The 19,070-nt window shown below is 39.5% G+C and overlaps 1 protein-coding gene across 1 annotated transcript in view; it reads left to right on the plus strand.

Annotated features, from left to right (window-relative positions):
* The window catches only part of LAMA3 (laminin subunit alpha 3), a 71,550-nt gene that overhangs the window by 37,428 nt on the left and 15,052 nt on the right, over positions 1-19,070 (plus strand). The window contains exons 24-40 of the mRNA XM_040588101.1: positions 1,640-1,720; positions 3,137-3,243; positions 5,869-5,919; positions 6,309-6,460; positions 7,000-7,110; positions 7,206-7,317; positions 7,857-8,024; positions 9,168-9,364; positions 10,818-10,934; positions 11,468-11,622; positions 12,986-13,127; positions 13,726-13,825; positions 14,203-14,319; positions 14,403-14,582; positions 16,384-16,526; positions 17,588-17,764; positions 18,904-19,055. Of these exons, the coding sequence (XP_040444035.1) occupies positions 1,640-1,720; positions 3,137-3,243; positions 5,869-5,919; positions 6,309-6,460; positions 7,000-7,110; positions 7,206-7,317; positions 7,857-8,024; positions 9,168-9,364; positions 10,818-10,934; positions 11,468-11,622; positions 12,986-13,127; positions 13,726-13,825; positions 14,203-14,319; positions 14,403-14,582; positions 16,384-16,526; positions 17,588-17,764; positions 18,904-19,055 (2,262 nt within the window). The remainder of the gene's footprint in view (positions 1-1,639; positions 1,721-3,136; positions 3,244-5,868; positions 5,920-6,308; positions 6,461-6,999; positions 7,111-7,205; positions 7,318-7,856; positions 8,025-9,167; positions 9,365-10,817; positions 10,935-11,467; positions 11,623-12,985; positions 13,128-13,725; positions 13,826-14,202; positions 14,320-14,402; positions 14,583-16,383; positions 16,527-17,587; positions 17,765-18,903; positions 19,056-19,070) is intronic.

Consider the following 19,070-nt stretch of genomic DNA (forward strand, 5'->3'; position numbering starts at 1 on the left):
GTATTCCCATTCTCACTCAGTTTCTGAACCACAAAGGCACACTGCTCATCACCTGGGGGAGCCCCAGGCAGTAGCAATGGGCTTATGTATAAAATCATGTTGAGAAATATAGCGTGGAAGCCTTTTCCCTTACTGGACATATCCAGAATCTTTCTTGTTTACTGAAATGCAAGATGTAAGTTATCTTTAGTCTCACATTTAACACCATTACTCTGGGTAGGAGATAAGTGACAATGATGAAACAAGCCCTTTATATGAATTCAGAAAATTTAGTAAGATGCAAAAATAATATAAAAACGTTAAAGCTTTTCAGCATGTATCTAGATTTCTGAAAGTATGGTTGCTCTTCAGGTGGAAGCTCTGTTTGAAGTACAAACATACTGAGCTAAAAAAAATTAATTTCCTTGGATCTAATGAGGTTGCCAGGCTTAAAATTGGGCAGTAAATTGCATTTTGAATGTGTGGTATGTTTAGCCACATTGTCATCGTTGGTCAGTTCTGAAACCTGAAGTCTGTTAAAAAAAATGAAGCTAGAAATTGCTAAAGGCACCACATAATATTTGCCAGGTGCATTACCGAACACTAAGTAGCCTTAAGTAGGAGATTTGCACCATCAGAAAATGGACAGGTTTTTCATTTATCAGAGAACTCTGTGACAGATCAGTTTTTGACAGCATTGGTCTCTTCTGCAGGTGCTTGCCTGAGGCTGACTGAATATATTTTTAGTCATCTTTTGCTTTAAGAATGCTGAAATATCTAGGGAGACCATAAAACTGCGGTTTCATAGCTGCACATTAGGGTGGTAAATACCATTCCTGACATAGGAAATGCACCCCACCTGGCATTGTTGGAGTTGACAATTTTCCTCCTAGTCAAATTATATGTAATTCTTATTGCAGACATCTTTGATGCACAGACTTGCTTTATCCTGCTGTTCATAGATTAAAAAATGGAAATAGCAAACATGCCCTATCCCTGCTTCACCTCCTGCCTTCTCCTTCCCAGACATTGGCCATAAAATTTTGCTCCCAGAGAAATTTGAATCTAGATGGGTCTGCTAGAAAGAGCAGACAAAAATGTTCATTGTGTTAACCAGATATACTCTAAAGCTCCCCAAAATGGTGTACAACTCTATTCTGCCTTGGTTAAAACAAAACAAAACAAAAAAAAAACCCCCCAAAACAAAACAAACACCAAACAATAGCTACATTAAAATATTGTTTAATGTTTCCATCCATAAAAAAGAAAAAAAGCTATCTAAGCAGGAGAACATATTGTCTAGCACAGGCTATTGATTCTTGCCTAGTAAGATAAAATAGCTACCTAGATTTGTTTTATTTTACAACATAGCACTATTAAGGTTTATTTTAGCCATTCCTTTGCATAGTGAACTATTATAGTCGGTCAGTCCAGAGGGTCAGGAAATTATTATTTTTTAGTCTAAGGAAAGAATTTAGACAAAATATATAAAACTTCAAAGAATTAGTCACAGCAGTTTATCTAGAGGCAAATTAACTGAGAAGTAATTTGGTGGTATAAAAACTTTTAAATCTGAAAGTCATTTAACTGAGCTTAGCCTCTAGAGAGCAAAACCTATTTGATGATCTGTTCACAATAATATTTTTGCTTCTTCTCAAAGATTTGCAACTGGTTGTGTCACAAACGGTGAAGAAATACAGTGTCTCTGCAAAGAAGGCTATACTGGAATTCGTTGTGAACGGTAAGTGACTTGTTTCTCAAGACCATGGCTTTTGAGGGACACCATAGAAGGAGGTGTGTGCCAATATATGGATGTACACATATGCATAGTATGCACACACTTAAGGAGTATCTATTTATATGAACAGCTGCTATAGCGTAGTGCTATAGTGTAATTCTAGAAGTAAACCCAACACTCCCTGGAGAAATGTAAACAATTATTCACAGACTATTTAGTGACTACACAGTTTTTACCAAAAAGAGAAATGTCAGCCTCTTAGCCTAAGTGCCCTGTGCCTTGGCAGGATAATCCTGTACCCTTTCTGGTAATAATGACTCCCACTTGTTTTGTCCCTTTTCGAGTTAAAAACGTTTTTCCGTTTTCTGCAAGGTACCTGATGATGTTTCAGTGTTCCTAGTTATCCAACAGCAACCATATAATAAACATTATACACCATACCCTTCGTGCCAAATCATTCTGATGTGTTCCACACGTGGAGCATACAAAAATACAATGCCAAAGCCATCTCTTTTGCTGGAACATTGCAGCTGTTTGGCAAAGGACAAGGGGAACAGCATGGCAGTTTCAGGCAGACAGAGGAAGCTATTTCACTGAGTTTCAATTTCCGGGAGAATTTAAGCACAGCGGAGTGGTGTTGTCTGGTTTGGAAACCTGAGGCTAATAAGTCATAGCTCACCTGAAGACAGCACCTCCAGTAGGACATTGTCTTGTGCTTTGAAATTGTTACCTTTGACATCTAAGCTGCAGGTTAGACGGATTTTTCTCTTCCAGATCTAGCTGTACCTCAGCTGCTCATCATGGCCCTTTGATCCTGCATTGCCACTCCTACAGATCTCACAACAGGGTGACTTCTAGGAATATTAGCTAGCCAGTCTGGACAATATATTTATATATAAAATATTCAGAGTTCACTCACACAGAATACTTTGCTGGCAGATGGCAAGAGGAGGTATCACCCAGCAGAAGGGTGATAATGTCATTCAGTGCTATTGCTGTTTGAAATCTCAACACGTGCTTGCAGTATGATCCTCCTTAATATGTGTTTTCTGGCGAGATCACAGACCAGAATGGTGTGGTTTGCTGGATTAAGCCTTGTCAGGGTCTCTGTGTATGTATGTATCTGTGTATATTGTATTTTTTCAGATTAAGTGCATTATTCCTATATGAGCATTGTGGGAGTTCTTTTATTTTGAGAAAAAAATTCTGCAGTACTTGGAAAGATATTTTTAGCATAGTGCAGAGGATACTTTAGGCCAAAAATATACTCTTTTTGTCTAATTCAAGACATGAACTCAAAACTTCTTGAAAATTTCTTCTGGAGAATAACTAGGGTTTTTTGTATTTTACAAGGGAAAGTATTTTTCACAAAAGTAGCTTCAAATATTTAATAAAAATTACTTCTATCTCTTTATCTAGATGTGCTCCAGGATATTTTGGAAATCCACAGAAATATGGAGGCTACTGTCAGAAATGTAATTGTAATAATAATGGACAGCTGGCTAGCTGTGACCACCTGACTGGAGGTACGTGAGGGCCTATGAACATGAAAGGGGGTGTTATTTTCTCTCTGGGAAGCAGAGAAGGATGGTACTCTAGATAAATTGAACAGAGGGAAAGATCTAGACTTATAAGAAATGTAGATAATTTTTAACAAAATGTAAGATTTCCTAAAACACAACATGATGGTAATAGAAGGGCTGTCCTGAGTCATCAAGTTTGCTCCTCTAAGCCATTTTATCATGTATTTCCCTTCATAAATACTACCAATTTTATTCTGGTTTTCTGTTTCACTGGTATATTTTTAAATGCATTATGGTTCCTCTGATTATATGGTTAAGTCATATCTTACCAGTCTGTGTCACAGACTTAGGAAACTGAGAAGCCTCAATATACCGTTTTTAAATGTATTTGGGACAGATTAGTGACATCTTCAGAGTCTGCATCAGGCAGTGCCTTCGTAGGTATCCATGCTAACTGTGTTTACAGTGGAAGTTAGGACCTGAGTCATGGGGCTGTTTTATAAACCCTGCTACATACCATTCTGCCATCTAAGACGTCTCTGATTTTCCCAGAATCAGTCACACATGTACTCCACTACTAGTAAGCTCTTATAAGAATATTATACCACTGGCATGTATTTGTTATATCTATTATAATCCTGAAGTAAAGGGCCTGATCCAACATTCCTCAGACCATCTTTACCTTGATTCACCTCAGTCCCTTGGGATACTCATTTCTATTCAGAAACACATAGGCCACTGCTCCTGAAAAGGATCTTGATTTTCATTCGCCAGTAAAATTACACTTTTCTCTCCCCATAGACAGCTTTTCCTCCTCAGATATTAGTAAAGTGTCAAACTAACAACTGACATTCTCATGTTATTCATTTCTCTGCACTGCTGTTCGTACTGCATTCAAGGAGCTGCAAGGATCACCTTTGTCACAGAAATGAGAAAAACAGCAAGTGATGTGAACTGCTGTTGGCAGCTGGTGCAATTTTTCAATAGCTAGTTCTCATTTCATATTTCATCATTGAAGTAATGCATCTTTATTATATTTATACCTTGTGTGGAATAGATCCAAGCAGTGTTTGATGTTTTATCCTTTCTTTTTGAAGCAAACGTTTGCTAGGACAAGCTAATCCATAAGGCAAAATTCAACAAGCCAGTTTGTTGACAGTTTGTCTCCAACTATATATTCTGATCGGCTGTCTCTTTTCTCTGCGTTAAGAATAAAACCTTCTGTGATCATCAGCACAGCATGTTCTATCAGGTTTCTTGTGCGTGATGTCTGGCATTTGGCCAGACTTTTTCATTTCACCATTTCTTGGCTGACGTTGTTTGTGCACAAGTTGTAGCAATAGTTTCATTTAATTGGTACTTCACAGTGACAGCTGAAATGTGTCTGGTGTTAGCTGATTACACAACAGCAGAACTGCATGGGTATTTGAATTACAGAATAATTTCCTTAGTTGTCTTACAAATATATGTTTTGTGACTTGTCTCCTTTTGGCAGCAGCGCTCACTACCAATCCCATTTAACTTCCTGATGACTTAATGTGCAAGCGCCAAAGGAAATGGCACAGCTAGGCAGTTTGTTCCAGGCTGTTTCATGCTGCTGTTAAAGCTCAGGTCTAATTTTATCACTGTAACATCTCACAGTTGCAGGCTGTTGTTGACTCTTGACAGCAACAGCTTATACCCCGAGTGCATCCTTTTCCTTCAGAGTAAAAGACATGCACAGCCCTTTTCATTTTCCAGAGGAGAGGAGGGTGACAGTAGGGCCAAGCCTGTAAAAGGGAGTTGGGCATCAAGATGGGGCGATTCCTGTCCTATATGGTGGCATTTTTAGGAGCCGGTTCCTTTCCTGCCTCCTAGAAGTTAGGATCCCAGGATATTACAATCCCATGTGCACCAGGAAAGCGTTAAGCTTCTTATAACAGGGTTTGTAAAACAAAACAGCACACTGGACAGGCAATCACTTGTGCTAGCTTGTTGTAAAGTCTGAGGGCAATGTTTGTTGTACACCACCTGCAGTCCAAGCTCCATGCCTTGGAACACATACAGTGCCTCCTTCCATGCATACACTATGGATTTCTCTCAAGCTTGATTAATCTCTTAATCTTGCGAGCTGTGACAGGTATGAAGAAAAGCCATAAACATTTCTCAGTTCCTTGTGGGTAAGGCATCCTTTGGGGAATCAGAAGCTGTGGTTTGAACATGGATACTGAAGTAGATAAAGGGGTTTGAACCTATGTCCTGGGTAAAATGCTTTAACAGTGTAGCCTTGGCTCCAATCCTGGTGGTGTTATTCTAGGCAAATTCTAGTAATACATTCAGCATATTTGATGTGAGAGAGCCTTCTGCTGCTACCCAAGTAGCATATATTGGTAGGGGAGAGCAGTTTACAGTCAGTTTCCTTCGAGGGATGAAAAAGGTGTTGATCTCAGCAAGGCATAAATGGGAGCTGAATGTTTTGTCATGCTCAAGCTTTCTGGGCATTTCAGCTTGTTCATGGTGGGTATGGATTTATGAAAGGGCATCACCATGTTTTAATGGCTGGTATCCTTGAAAAGTGAGGGCAAGAAAGTCAATAATACTATTTCTATAAGAAAACTTTGGTTACTAATGACAGTCTTGTGATTTCAGAATGTTTCAATAATGAACCAAAAGATGTGGATCCCAATGAAGATTGTGACTGTAAGTAATAAAATAGAACTGCACTTACATTGCTTTCTGCTGGTTTTGGATACATACTGATGACTCTTGTAGGGTTGGCAGAGTTTGAAAAGGACTGAAGGTGTCTTGTAATTAATCTTTTAAAAGCAAGCATTCAGCCAAACACTCAGAAAAATGATAAAAGAGGTGGTCAGCTAGCCAGATATGAATGAGGCCTCCTCCTAATTTCTGACTTTGGTCACTCTCCTTAATACTGTGGCCTTTGTTGTTGCCTTTATTCTTCAGGTGGCACCAGGTGACAACTGCAAAGTGTTTCCATTGCATCTTGTTTATCAATGTACTCAGTGAAATATTCTCTGCACCAAATATCAATAATACGTATTGTTTTCCTTTGCTCATGTTCCTTCCAGCTTGTGATAGCTGTGTAATTACACTGCTGAAGGATTTGAGCACAATAGGTGACGAGCTTCAGCTGATTAAGTCTCAACTGCAAAATGTCCATGCGGGTACCCACACACTGGAGCAGATGAGACGTCTCGAAACACGCATCAAAGACTTAAAGGTAGGCATACAGAAACAGAAGAGTGGATTTCAGATTAAGCAGGTAAGAGCTGAACCTAGGAACTTATGCCATCTTTTTGTCAGCTTGCAAGGAAACATACATCAACTTTTGATTTCAAATACCAGGTGCTGACAGCACGGGGCTTCACCTGTTAGAAGACAGATGTTTTTATGTCATGCTCTGAAAGAGAATCAGTATCTCTGCTTTTTCTGAGGCCTACTTACCCTGAAAGCCATCTCCTTGATTTTTCCCTATAGCTCTGCCTTTTTCCAGCACTTCATGTCTCTGCATTACCAAAAACTGCCAACATTCCAATTGCCAATACCAAAATTGATCCTAAAAAAATGTTCTGTGGTTGGAATAGCCATTGCTATATACACAGATAAAAAAGCCCAGGTTTTGGGCAGCAATTGGTCAGCCTTCATGTCAGTGATGCTGCTTTTATTTACCTTGGGTAAAGATCTAACCCCATGAATTTTTGCTTTTTGTCTCCTCTGTGTGAGTGATGTATTGGAAATATTGTTTTCCTTTCTTTTCAGGTCTTATTGAAGAATTACCATTCTGTTGTTCGTAATCAAGGTTCAAAGGTAGATGAGTTGGAGACAGAATTCATTAACCTAAATCATGAAGTAAATACTCTCCAGGAAAAGGTGACTTACTAAATCAATTTCAAAATACACATCTCTTGATACTATGCATGCTGTATCAAGATATTTTTAATCTAATCTGTTTTTTCCCTTGGTAGGCTGAAATGAACTACAAAGCAGCAGAGATATTATTTAATAATTTTGGCCAAACTCATCAGAAAGGAAAGGATTTGGTTTCACACATACAAATAGTTGTCAACAATATACAAGGTAAAAATAGTTTCTAACTCTATAACATGTTTTGGTTTATGTGATCTTTTCAGTTTATTTACAGTATTCTTAATTAAGCATGAGAGGTTTCATTAGAGAACTTTATAAATCAGAATTTAGACATAGCTGTGGAATTCACTCTTCCTATTAGAAATCTAATATATAATGCTAGTTTAGGAGCCTGCCTTCCCGATGTAGTGAATAGGGACAGAGAAGCTTTACCACAGGGACATTTAGAGCAACAAATTTACTTTTGTCTGGGTTGCTATCATAGGCTCTTTAAAGTTAGAATCTTAAAATTATTGCTGTGAACTTGGTCATTTGGGACAAATTTCAAGCCCAGTGCCATCTTACTAGCTCTGGTTGTGTGACATGGGATGCTTTTCAGCTTAATACATTTAATTAAAAATGGATCTGCTTCATTAAGGAATTCAGGAATAGGCATGGGGTTTTGGGGAAAAAAACAGGCCCTGTCACTTGTGTATTTTGCATGCTCTTGAGCACATCTTCTCTCTTGACTTTGACAATACATTTTTCAGTGCTCTTGGAACAAATAGCTGGTACAAATGTAGAAGGTAACAACTTGCCCTTGGGAGATGCTGCCAAAGAACTGGCTGAAGCTCAACGCATGATGACAGAGATGCGAAACCGCAATTTTGGCCAACTTCAAGCAGAGGCAGAGAAGGAGCGAACAGAAGCTCAGCTGTGTAAGGGCTCGTTATTTCAGCTTCTTACTCTCAAGATCGACCTTAAATCTGAAGCATTATTGGTTGATTGGGATGGAGTGCAGGGAGGGGTATTTTGCAATGTATCCCTGGGATCTGTAGCAGTCAATAGTCAACAGGAAAGTGATAGTTTTGGAGTGGATTTAAAGGCATTTTTAGTTTGTTACTGAAGAAACAGAGTTGAGCTGGGGGAGAAACCCAGTAGAACTTTCATAACGAGATCAGTCTCAGTAAAATAAAGATGTAACTGATCCTAATACACTTACACAGTGCTTCTGTGTGTTGTAATCTATAGGCTATGGTACATACAGCTATTTTAGAGAAATTACAGGTGTAATTTAACAACAGATTTTCAAAAGCTGCTGGAATATTCCAAGGGTCAGATCATACAAAGATTAAGTTTAGAAGTTCTAGTTGCACTAGTTGTACTTCTTTTTATGTTCTCTGCAAGTGTTTGACGGGGGCATTCAGAAACCTGATTCCAGACGTCAGAGACAGCAAGAACAGCAAAGTCACAGGCTTATCTCCTAACCAGGGGCATAGCTAAGGAATGTGGAAGACCTTACAAGTGATAGTAATTTCCCCTAACTTTGGACTTTGATAGCTATGTCTAGAAAGTAACCCTTCTGTATCCTATTTTGTAGGCAGTGAAATGGGCACTCTTAAGAGTGTGATTCATTTGACCTGTTTTGTTTCTACCTTATTTGAGATTAAATGTGTCCCTATCGCTCTATTGATTACAGAGGAAGCTTTGGTGACTAGCACAGATGTAGATGTCCACATTGTAGATGAAGTTTTTGGTGAAATTGTGTTTGTTCCATATAAGAAAAGAAAATGATTCAGTGTTTGCAGATTGACTTCATCCTTACTTAATTTAGAAATAGCCATATAAATGTTTATTTGTGCTCTGTGTCTGCAGCAGCAAACCAGTGAGCAGATTTCATCCAGTGAGATGCTGAATAACATCTCTGCTATAGTATCACTGAAATTAGTACTGCAAAGGATGCTCAGTATTTCAGATAACCACAGCTTTCTAATACTAAATGTCAAGCCCTTTTGAAGTAAGTTTGTTCTGGTTCCCTTCTTCTCTGAACAAAACTTTTATTTCTGGTCCTGATACTGCAGTACTGGCACGTATTAAGAATGAACTACAAAAGTACCACCAGGAAAATCATGGGCTTATTAAAAGTGTGAGGGATTCATTGAATGAATATGAATCCAAAATCACTGACCTTCGTGACGCTCTGAATGAGGCGACGGGACAAATCAAGCAGGCTGAAAACTTAAACAGAGATAATGGAGTCCTGTTGGAAGACATTAAGGTACTGCTGGGGTTCAGGAGAAGAAAGTTAAACCTCAGGGCAGAAGTACTTTTGATTGCTGCTTTTTACCTTGCAAAACCAAGTAGCAGTAATTCTTTAGACTTTCTCCAAGGTGTCTTTCCATCTTTTGATATATGTATGGACAGGTATAAATGTAGTCTGTGCCCACGTGTGACCTGTTTGTGTAACCAGGACAGTATGACCCAGACATAGCTCTGATGAGAGCAGGGAAGGAGAGTCTCTGCCTGGTACTTCTCTTCAGCTGCCACTGATCTATTCTAGATCAAATTCCTGATGCTGATGTATTTTTCGTAGTGATTTGCTTAAAGTATTTGTTTTTAACAGCCACGAAAGACTGGAGCAATAATGTGGGCAAGACTGTTAAATTATTTGGGATTAATATTTTATGGAAGTGCTTCTGTGGTCTTATCAGAAAGGTGGCAAGAAATAGCTGTCATTTCTGAGCAGTGCTTAATTTTTAGAGCTGCTGAAATAGTACAAGAAATAATAAATAATAATTTATTTATAAATTATTATTTAATATATATATAATAGTTTGCTGCAGGACCCATTCTTTTAAATTAATTGTGGGTTTGCTGAAATACATCACTGTTTTAGCACACTTACGTCTATCCAGTTTGCTAACACTGCTCGAACAAAAGAATTTCTACATTTAACTGTCCTTTTCAGTATTTAATTATACCTTTATGTGCATGGACTGTACAATATGTGTGGCACATAACTATGCATGGTTGTCTTAAAAGATGGACTCATCTGTACAAGTCATAAATCTCCTGATACACTTCTCTGGTAGAGAGAGATTTGACAGATTACAACGATAGAAACCCAACTGAAGAGATCTAACGCATCCTTACCAGCAACACCACTTGTCTGGCTGTGTTTGTGGTGTGCCATTGCCCTAGGGCTACACTGTGGATTGTCACAGGGCTGCTCTAGACCAAGGAGCTTCATTCCCCTCAGAGCTTTCAAGAGGATAAGGTGGTGAGAATTCACCCCCCCCCCCCCTTTCTGGTAAGATCCCCAGATGAAGGGATAGCGTAATCATTTCATTTCTGCCTTTGAAAGAATGCAAAGATCAGGGTAGTCACCAGGGATCTGTTTTTAGTTTCCAGGTTTGAGAGATCAGACACTTAGATGGCCTGCCCTGACAGTTCATCTCAGCTGACCTGTACTACTTTTGCTTTGAGTGCTAATTACTGAGCCACTGTAGGCTGCTGCCAGCTGTATGCTATGCTACTGCAGACTCCCAAGTTTTCTCACCCTTCTAATCAGTAGGATAGCATTAGTTCCTAAACAGTATAGGCATCTGGTTAACAAAGTGATAGCACCTTTCATAAATCCTACTGCAAACTAGATTTTAGGTAGATATGGTTTTCCCTGCGTCTCATTTTTAACTCAATCACATGGTATTCAACCTTTTATTTTTCCTCAGAAACAGATTGAGGAGACGAACGTACAACAGAATGGTATCTTGGATATTCTGAACTCTGCCCGGTCTTCCCTGACACAAGCTAATAGTGTACTTGGATTATTGCAAAAGAGCAAAGAGGTATAACTGACATTCTTAAATTAGGGTTTAAAATCCCACTATCTTGCTGTCACTGTAGTGGGTAGCATAGCTCAGTGGCTAGGACAACATGCGTATCTGGGCCTCACCAAAAGGGAAGGATCTCACAGCCCATCCTGGGTGCGAGAGGAGCCTGCCTACACAGGTTTCTGTAAAAGCAGCTTGTTGAGGGTTGTGGTGTCTGAGCTGCAGATATCAGAGTTTGGGAGAATATCTGTGAGACATACCATAAGAGATTGTGCTATTGTATTTCTTTCTGGGCAATTGCTTTAGCCACTGTCAGAGACAGGATACCGGGATAGAATGGTCTTTGGTCTGACTTGATTTTTACATAATGGGTCTGGAAGCATAATGTAATGACTTAGCAGTTGTTTCCAGTAACTTGCAGGGTAAGTTGGAAGGGAACTTTTTTCCCCTTGATCTCCTCTGATGCAAAGTATACGCAGTACTGAAGGAGACAAGAACAAAATCATGCATGTATATATAAATACACTTTTTTCTTTATAAACCCATAGGAATATGAAAGCCTGGCTGCTCAGCTGGATGGAGCAAGGAAAGATATGAATGAAAAGCTGACAAATCACTCCTTATCAGCAAGCAAAGAACCGTTGGTGGTGAGGGCTGAAGAACACGCCAAATCTTTGCAAGACTTGGCAAAACAGCTGGAAGAGTACGTTGCCATTCCTGTAAATGAGCAATTTTTGTACATAACATCCATGGTTGCAATGCTCTGTCTGTAACTTCACTTGATTTAATGGCCATTTGCAAAGTTAGAAAGAAAATAATTTTGTTTTTTTCTGCTTCTTCATGATGTACAGATGTTTTCTTTTCTTTTTTCCCCAGAAACCAGGTCTTCCTGTATTTTTCTTGGGTTTTTTTTCCCCCGGAAGTGAGGACTCCCATAATACAGTTTTGCATTACTGCACTAACACTTCATTAACTTCTTACTAACAAGAAAAAGCCCTCATGTATAGAGTGGGAAGATGTTTAGAATATGTCTGTCTTAGTATTATTTCCTGTACTCGTACTCAGGGATACTTTTATGATGTCAATGAATTAGGGCAAATAATTGGAAGAAATGCTATCTTGGCAGTCTTCAGACACAACTGTTTAGCATTAGTGAGGAAAAGACTTCCTATAGTTTTCTCGTCTTTCAAGGAATCTTCTAGAAAGGCAAAAATATTATAAACTTCATTTGAATCAAGTGTTTCCATGGTAAAGTAAAAGTAATGGAGAGGGAATTATGAATGAGGTTTTGGAGGCCTTCTACAGTACATCAGAACAAAATTTAAAAAGCGAAATGCTGATTTTTATTTTTCTTTGCTATGTAAATTGTTTCCATTTTGTCAGTACACCAACTAGAAACTCTCAAAAAGTTAGATTAAAAAATACCTAACTCAGCTGGAAAATTCTTTGCTAAAAAAAAAAAATCATCTATTTTTTGTTAGTTTTCAAAGTGATTTTTTTTTCAGTTAGCAAGACACTGTTCTCATAAATACAAGGCGGCTACTACTGGGCAGTTGCGTAGCTCACGAGGAGTAAGTAGAAGAGATTTTGTGTGTTGTTTCTGATTCCAGAGCTCCTGTACTGGTTCTTGGGGAAAACACAAGAGGTCTTGTAGTTGTTCCATCTTGTACCCCATGTGCCACTCCTGCAGGATTTTGAAACAGCCAGAGGCGATCTGGAAGCTGCAGTTCTCTGAACTCCCTGAACTGAAGTGTATCTGGGGGGCTGTGATCGAGGTGGCTTACTGACCTTGTGTCTTGGTGCATTCTCCCTATCTTAATCATGTAAAGACTGCTTTGGAGACCCACAGTTGTGCTTTTCCGCATGCCTGAACTTATCCCATCTTCTGAAGAATTTTTTCATATTGGTCTGCCTCCCAGTATGATTTTTATTGGAATGAAATTACAGATCTAACTGAAAAACATTTCCTGTACTGGTGTTACTTAGAAAATACTGAGTTCAGGTCTGTTCAGAATACTTCTCAAAGTCTTTGCAGAACGCTGCATTTTTCACCCTGTTTCCCACAGAATAAAGAACAGTGCCAGGAAGGACGAGTTGGTAGGCTGTGCTGTGGAAGCTTCTACTGCCTATGACAATATTATTAACGCCATCAAAGCGGCAGAGGAAGCAGCCAGCAAAGCTGGGAATGCAGCTGACTCAGCTTTATCGGTAAGTACCCATAAGTGGCCAAATGATAGTAAATTTGCTACAGCTAGATTTATTTTATTTTTTTAACTGTCAGAGAGGCACCCAAATCAAAGAGCTCTGTGTCTTCGCATGCCTTATTTGTCTCTGGCCATTATATGAGTTCCTATTCTTCATGTTCATGAATTAGTCTTGGTTCAGTACTAAATAGGCTGGGTACCGCCTCTCTGATGAGGCTGTCCCTATGAATACTAACTGTTCCTTTCAGTGCAAAATAAATAGATCTGCATAAGGCAAGCCCAGTAATCACTGAAGGTGATTTCAGGTATTCTTTTTTACTTTGCACTAGTCATACCCACAAGCTCTTCAGCAGAGGAGTAGCATCCAACAGCTGTGTGCTAATAATTTCTTCCTAATGCCCCAAAAATCTCTCTGAAGTTTGCTGAAGACCAAGGCTGTGTTATGCTCAAGTTAATCTTGCTAACTGTTGCTAAAGATTATCTTCACATGAAATCTCTGCCGTTGTAGAGTTGGGTTTTTAAACTGGATTGGGCTATCTCTTTTACTCTTTAAATTTTAATATTATTAAAGCAATCTTACAGTACCATGCTTCTGTTACCAGACTGTGAAGAGAGAAGATCTATCAGGAAAAGCTGCAAGGTTAAAAACTGAGAGCAGTACACTCTTGAATCAAGCACAGGAGACTGAAAAGACATTGCAAGGTACCAAGAAAATGATAGTAGACGTGTTGGCCCAGCATGAGAAGCTTTCATTGAACCAAAAATTTTCACAGTTCAGCAAAGCTCTGCAGAACATATTTAACCAGAAGAGGCTAGTTCCATTATAATGAGACCTCTTGTGATGGTTTTTTCCAATGGCAAAAAGGCAAGAAAGTAGATTCCCTACTTCTGCTATGCTATACACCTTTGCAGTAGCCCTGTCCAGCAAATCCTCTGCCTTGTACTTGTTTTGCAGTGCACTAAATGCTTAGCGGCAACACGAGCTGTGCAAGAGTGCAGGCTGGTGCTGTGACACCACCTGTCCAACAGGAAGGTGGTATTTTGTTTAAAATTCACACAGGGCATTCACTGTTTTGCAGCTATTGGTCCAACCCTTGAAGACATAAAGCAAAGGCTTGATGTCACTGATGGAAAGAAGAATACACTGCAAATTGATCTTGTCACTCTTCAGAATAATCTCAATGGGATAAACAGAGGTTAGTTACTTACTGATCACTTCAGTTTTGCCTCTTTCATCTATGACTATAAGAATCTGCACATGCATTTGTGTGTGTTTCAGATGATATCGACAGCATCATTACCAATGCAAAGGACATGGTAAAAAATGCCAAGGATGTCACAACTAATGTATTGGATGAACTGCTCCCAATGCAAGCAGATGTCGAAAAAATGAAGAGTACCTATGGAAGCGCACAGAGTGCTGGCTTCAGTAAAGCACTGATGGAGGCAAACAATTCAGGTATTGCAGGAGCTATCTGAGGCTTGCCAAGTCACTGTTAAGTGAACATTGTCAGTTTTGCAGCAGAAATATTAGTCATCCAGAAGTTAAGCACCTAGCCTAAGCTAGTGTTCTGAGCTTCCTTTATTGCCAGTAGAAAGGGACTGGTACAGCAGAAGGTGACTCAGGCCATCCTGTAGTATGTGTTAAAAGCTGATACCATGGCTGGTGTCTAAAGACTTGGAGGCCAGTGACTAGCAGGGTACCCCAGGGTTCAGTGCTGGGTCCAATCCCATTTAACATCTTCAGTAATGATCTGGATGAAGGGACAGAGCATACCCTCAGCAAGCTTGCTAATGACACAAAACTGGGAGGAGTAGCTGATACAGCAGAGGGTCATGCTGCCATCCAGACAGACTTCAACAAGGCTGCAGAAATGGCCTGATGGGAACCTCGTGTGGGTTCAAGGAGAAGTCCTGCTCTTAAGGAGAAACAGTCCCAGGCACCAGTATATGCTGGGAGGCGGGCAAGCTTGAAAGCAGCTTTGCAGAAGAGGAAGGTCCTGGTAGACAGCAAGTTATACATGAGCCAGCAATGTGCCCTTGAGGCAAAGGCTGAAGTGCAGAAGGTTCCCTCTGAACATCAAGAAACACTTTTTGATACTGTGAGGGTGACCGAGCACTGGCACAGGTTTCCCAGGCAGGGTGTGGAGTCTCCATCCTTGGAGATATTCAGAAGCCATCTAGACATGATTCTGGGCAACTGGCTCTAGGTGGCTGTGCTTGAGCACAGGTGTAGAACAATATGACCTCCAGAGGTCCCTGCCAACCTCAGCCACTCTGTGGTTCTGTGATCTTCTACTGCACTGTCTAGAAAGGGACCTAGACAGTTAGCTTAGGCTAGATGTCTGTTAGCTGAAAGTAAAATGCATTACATAAAGCATGTATTGAATACAAAACAAGCGGCAATCACAATCCCAAGAAGCGTCTTTTTTATCTTTTCAGCAACTTTGTCTGATAGTCAAGTGAGAGAAAACATTTTGAGGAAGATAAATACAAGAGCTAGCCCTGCATGTTATTGCAGAGGCATAAGTCATCCCTGCAGTTACAAGACCAGCGTAGAAGTCATATTTAGAAAAATAATAGCTCTGGATTTCTTTTTATCTGCTTTCCGTATCATAGGATTTCAGTCTGCTAATACTTTCAGGCTATTATTTTGCAATCAGTGGAGACGAAAAATTGTTTCCTGTTTTAATGAAAGTTGAAATTCTCATAGTATCTCCTTTTCTCCTGAAATAAGCCTGCCCAGATACTATAAGGCTCACTACTGAATTGTGCTGGCTAGCAACCCTGACACAAGAATACAAGACATGCCCTACTTGCTCAGGCCAGTGGTCTGCCTGCTGCAGTATTTACTCTCCAGCTGTGGCGGCCGGAGACGCTACTCAGGGAATGCACATAAGCCTGACCCCTGTCTGTTGTACATTATCCTCATCCTCTCCTAGCATCCACAGTCACTGAATAATAATGTTAGAGAGCATATCCCTGTCTGTTCTATTTAATTTTTTCTTCTGGACCTTCATGTATCTAACACATTTTTGGAAGTGCTGACTCTGTCTGCTTCTGCAAATACCTTTGGCCAGAAATTCCAGGAGTACAACATCCTCTGTATAAACTGCTAGTATCAGTGAGGGCTTCCTAATAATGTAGCACTAATGAAAACAGTTCCATCATCACCCTGCTCACTGCTTTTCTGATAATCGTGTAGTGATACCTGTTTTCCTCCTCCTTTCTATCAATGATATTTTTTTCTTTCATTGCAGTAAAAAAATTGACAAACAAACTTCCAGATCTGTTCAGCAAGATCGAAAGTATCAACCAACAGCTGATGCCACTAAGCAACATCTCTGAGAACGTAAATCGCATAAGAGAGCTGATTCAGCAGGCAAGAGATGCTGCAAATAAGGTCTGTACTGAACACTGCAATCATGCTTGACCTCGGTGGTCTGGACACACAACAGTACTTTTGTTCCTCTTTCTCTTTCTAAATAATTTTGTCAAAATATGTGTGAAAGACCAGACATACATGTAATTCAACAGCACCACCCAGCACTTCAAGTAACTGTGATGATGGGAAGCATAATAATTTATACACAAAAATGAGTGGATGCAGCAGCATCCTGCTCCATCCTCCTCCCACAGGGCTTTTTCCCAGGGCATCTCTGCGATACTTACCTGTACAATAGCCTTTTGCCTTCCAAAGTACGTTGTGGTGGCTTTGGCAGCAGTGACAGAGTCAGCTCTGCAGCTTAGCGGCAGGGCTGTTCACCCACGCATGGCCAGTTGGACGCTGACACTGCAAAAGAAGTTGTGTAGCCATGTGTTCTTATATCTCATAGCTGCCCCAAGATGTTATGAGTTGGCTACTAGCACCTCCTTATTAGTCTGTGCTTTCTCCATTTAAGCAACTGCTGTAGTTGGTGAAGGGGTAGCGTGGTCCCTGAGAAGCATCTCTGAGATCATCACAAATAACCTGCAGTTAAAATGGATAAGAGAAATCTGTGACAGTGATGTAAATAGCTGTAATAGGATGTGTCTTTGTTAATATCAGAGATGCATTATAATTTCCAACAGATAGTCAAGTCCAGCTAAGTGAAGCATCAGGATGTGTATGCTGACATCTAAATAATGCATAGGCTTGCTCTTTAGAGCTGCAGGGCACATCTTTCCCTGTCCATGTATTGAAGGTAACAATTACTTGACAGAGGCATGGCCAGGGTTGATTAATTGATGTCTGGACTGAAAAAGTGCTGTGTTAAGTGATAAGTATTGATAATACAGAATACGGTATTATCCAGTCTGTTTCCTAATTATATTGTTTGGTAGCATCAGAGCCTGTAGTAACTAATGGCTATAACATGACTAGGATATGTAATAGGATACTTTGCAACTAAAGACAACAGTGAAATAAATAGGAGTAGTAGCAAGAGATAGTTATAATGGACTGAATTTTGTTTTTCTTAACAGGTTGCTATTCCTATGAGGTTCAATGGCAGCTCTGGTGTAGAGGTTCGACCTCCAAGCAACCTTGAAGATCTGAAAGGCTATACTTCACTTTCTTTCTTTCTCCAAAGGCCTCAGAGAAGATTAGACACCCCCCAGAGGGCATCAAATAAGTTTGTACTGTACCTGGGTAACAAAGATGTAGGTATATTTTGATATTTAATCTGATTTTTAGAACAGACAATATGCTTTGAGAAACAGATGGGAGATGGTTTATTTTAACTGAAGGTTATAGCTACTGTTTGGCCCATTTATTTGTAATTGCCATTATGTAGTGCCAGAAATGTTTTGTTCATTTCTCCACCAGCAAAGTAACTTGTTGGGTGACTGACTGCTTTGCCCTTTGATGCTTTGCTGTTTGGTCCTTTGGAAATTACTTCTCTGGCATAGATACCATCACACAGTCTTGTCAGAACTGACAGTTTCTGCAGCAGTCAGCACAAACTCAGAGCTTTGACTCTTCCCACAATATAAGTCACTGTGAGTTTCTCTGTCGATTAAAAAAAAAGTGATCATTTCAGTTTTAAAATTCAGTCCCTCAGCTCTTAATTTCTTTCTCTTCTGAATATGCAGAATAATACAGACCTGCTTGTGCATTAAGGCTTGCTCAAGCACAGTCATTCTAAAAATTTCCTGAATGTGGTCAAACTATGTATTTTTAAGTCTTCTTACTTGACAGCAGCACGGTATCTGTAGTGAGTCTTGTGGATACACAGAAAGCTGTTTAAAGGTAGTTGTTCTACACTGGATTTCAGCTTTTTATCTCCTGAATATCTGCCCGGGATATCAGTTGTCAGCATTTTAATTGTTAGTTGTGCAATATGGTATGTTGGAGAAATAAAATGTGAATTGTTTGGGAAAATTACTGCTTCCAGTCACCTCAGCAGAAACTATTGTCCTTGACTGAGTGCTGTTCCAAACATGTTTTTTATTTCAAAGATGTTGAGTCTAATTTTTTAGTAAAGGTGTCATGTTTTCATGGCTTTAGTTGGGAGATGTTACAAATGTGAAAATTATTTTAGCTACTGTTGTTATATAAATAAATAGCCACACCAGTTTTCAATTAATTTATAGCTATATTCACTGAATCAGTGCAACATACAAGATTACAATTTTTTCTTCCCAGAACTGATAAACTTAATAACAATTCTCATCATTAGGTGGGTAGATTTTTTTATGACTCATGCACAGTATGATGGTGTCTCTAAGGAAGTGCTGCTGTATTATACCTTCATTAACATTAATCATTTATTAATGATTATTTGCTTTGCTATTCTTAGGCTTCCAAGGACTATATTGGTATGGCTGTGAAAGATGGTCACCTTACTTGTGTTTATAACCTGGGAGATGGCGATGTAGAAATAGATGTGCAGTCATTAGTGACTCAAAGCGAAACTGAGGAAGCTGTTATGGATCAAGTTAAGTTTGAAAGGTAATGACCCACAGT

This window comes from Falco naumanni, chromosome 3, assembly GCF_017639655.2.
Source record: "Falco naumanni isolate bFalNau1 chromosome 3, bFalNau1.pat, whole genome shotgun sequence".
In the NCBI taxonomy this organism is placed as follows: domain Eukaryota; kingdom Metazoa; phylum Chordata; class Aves; order Falconiformes; family Falconidae; genus Falco; species Falco naumanni.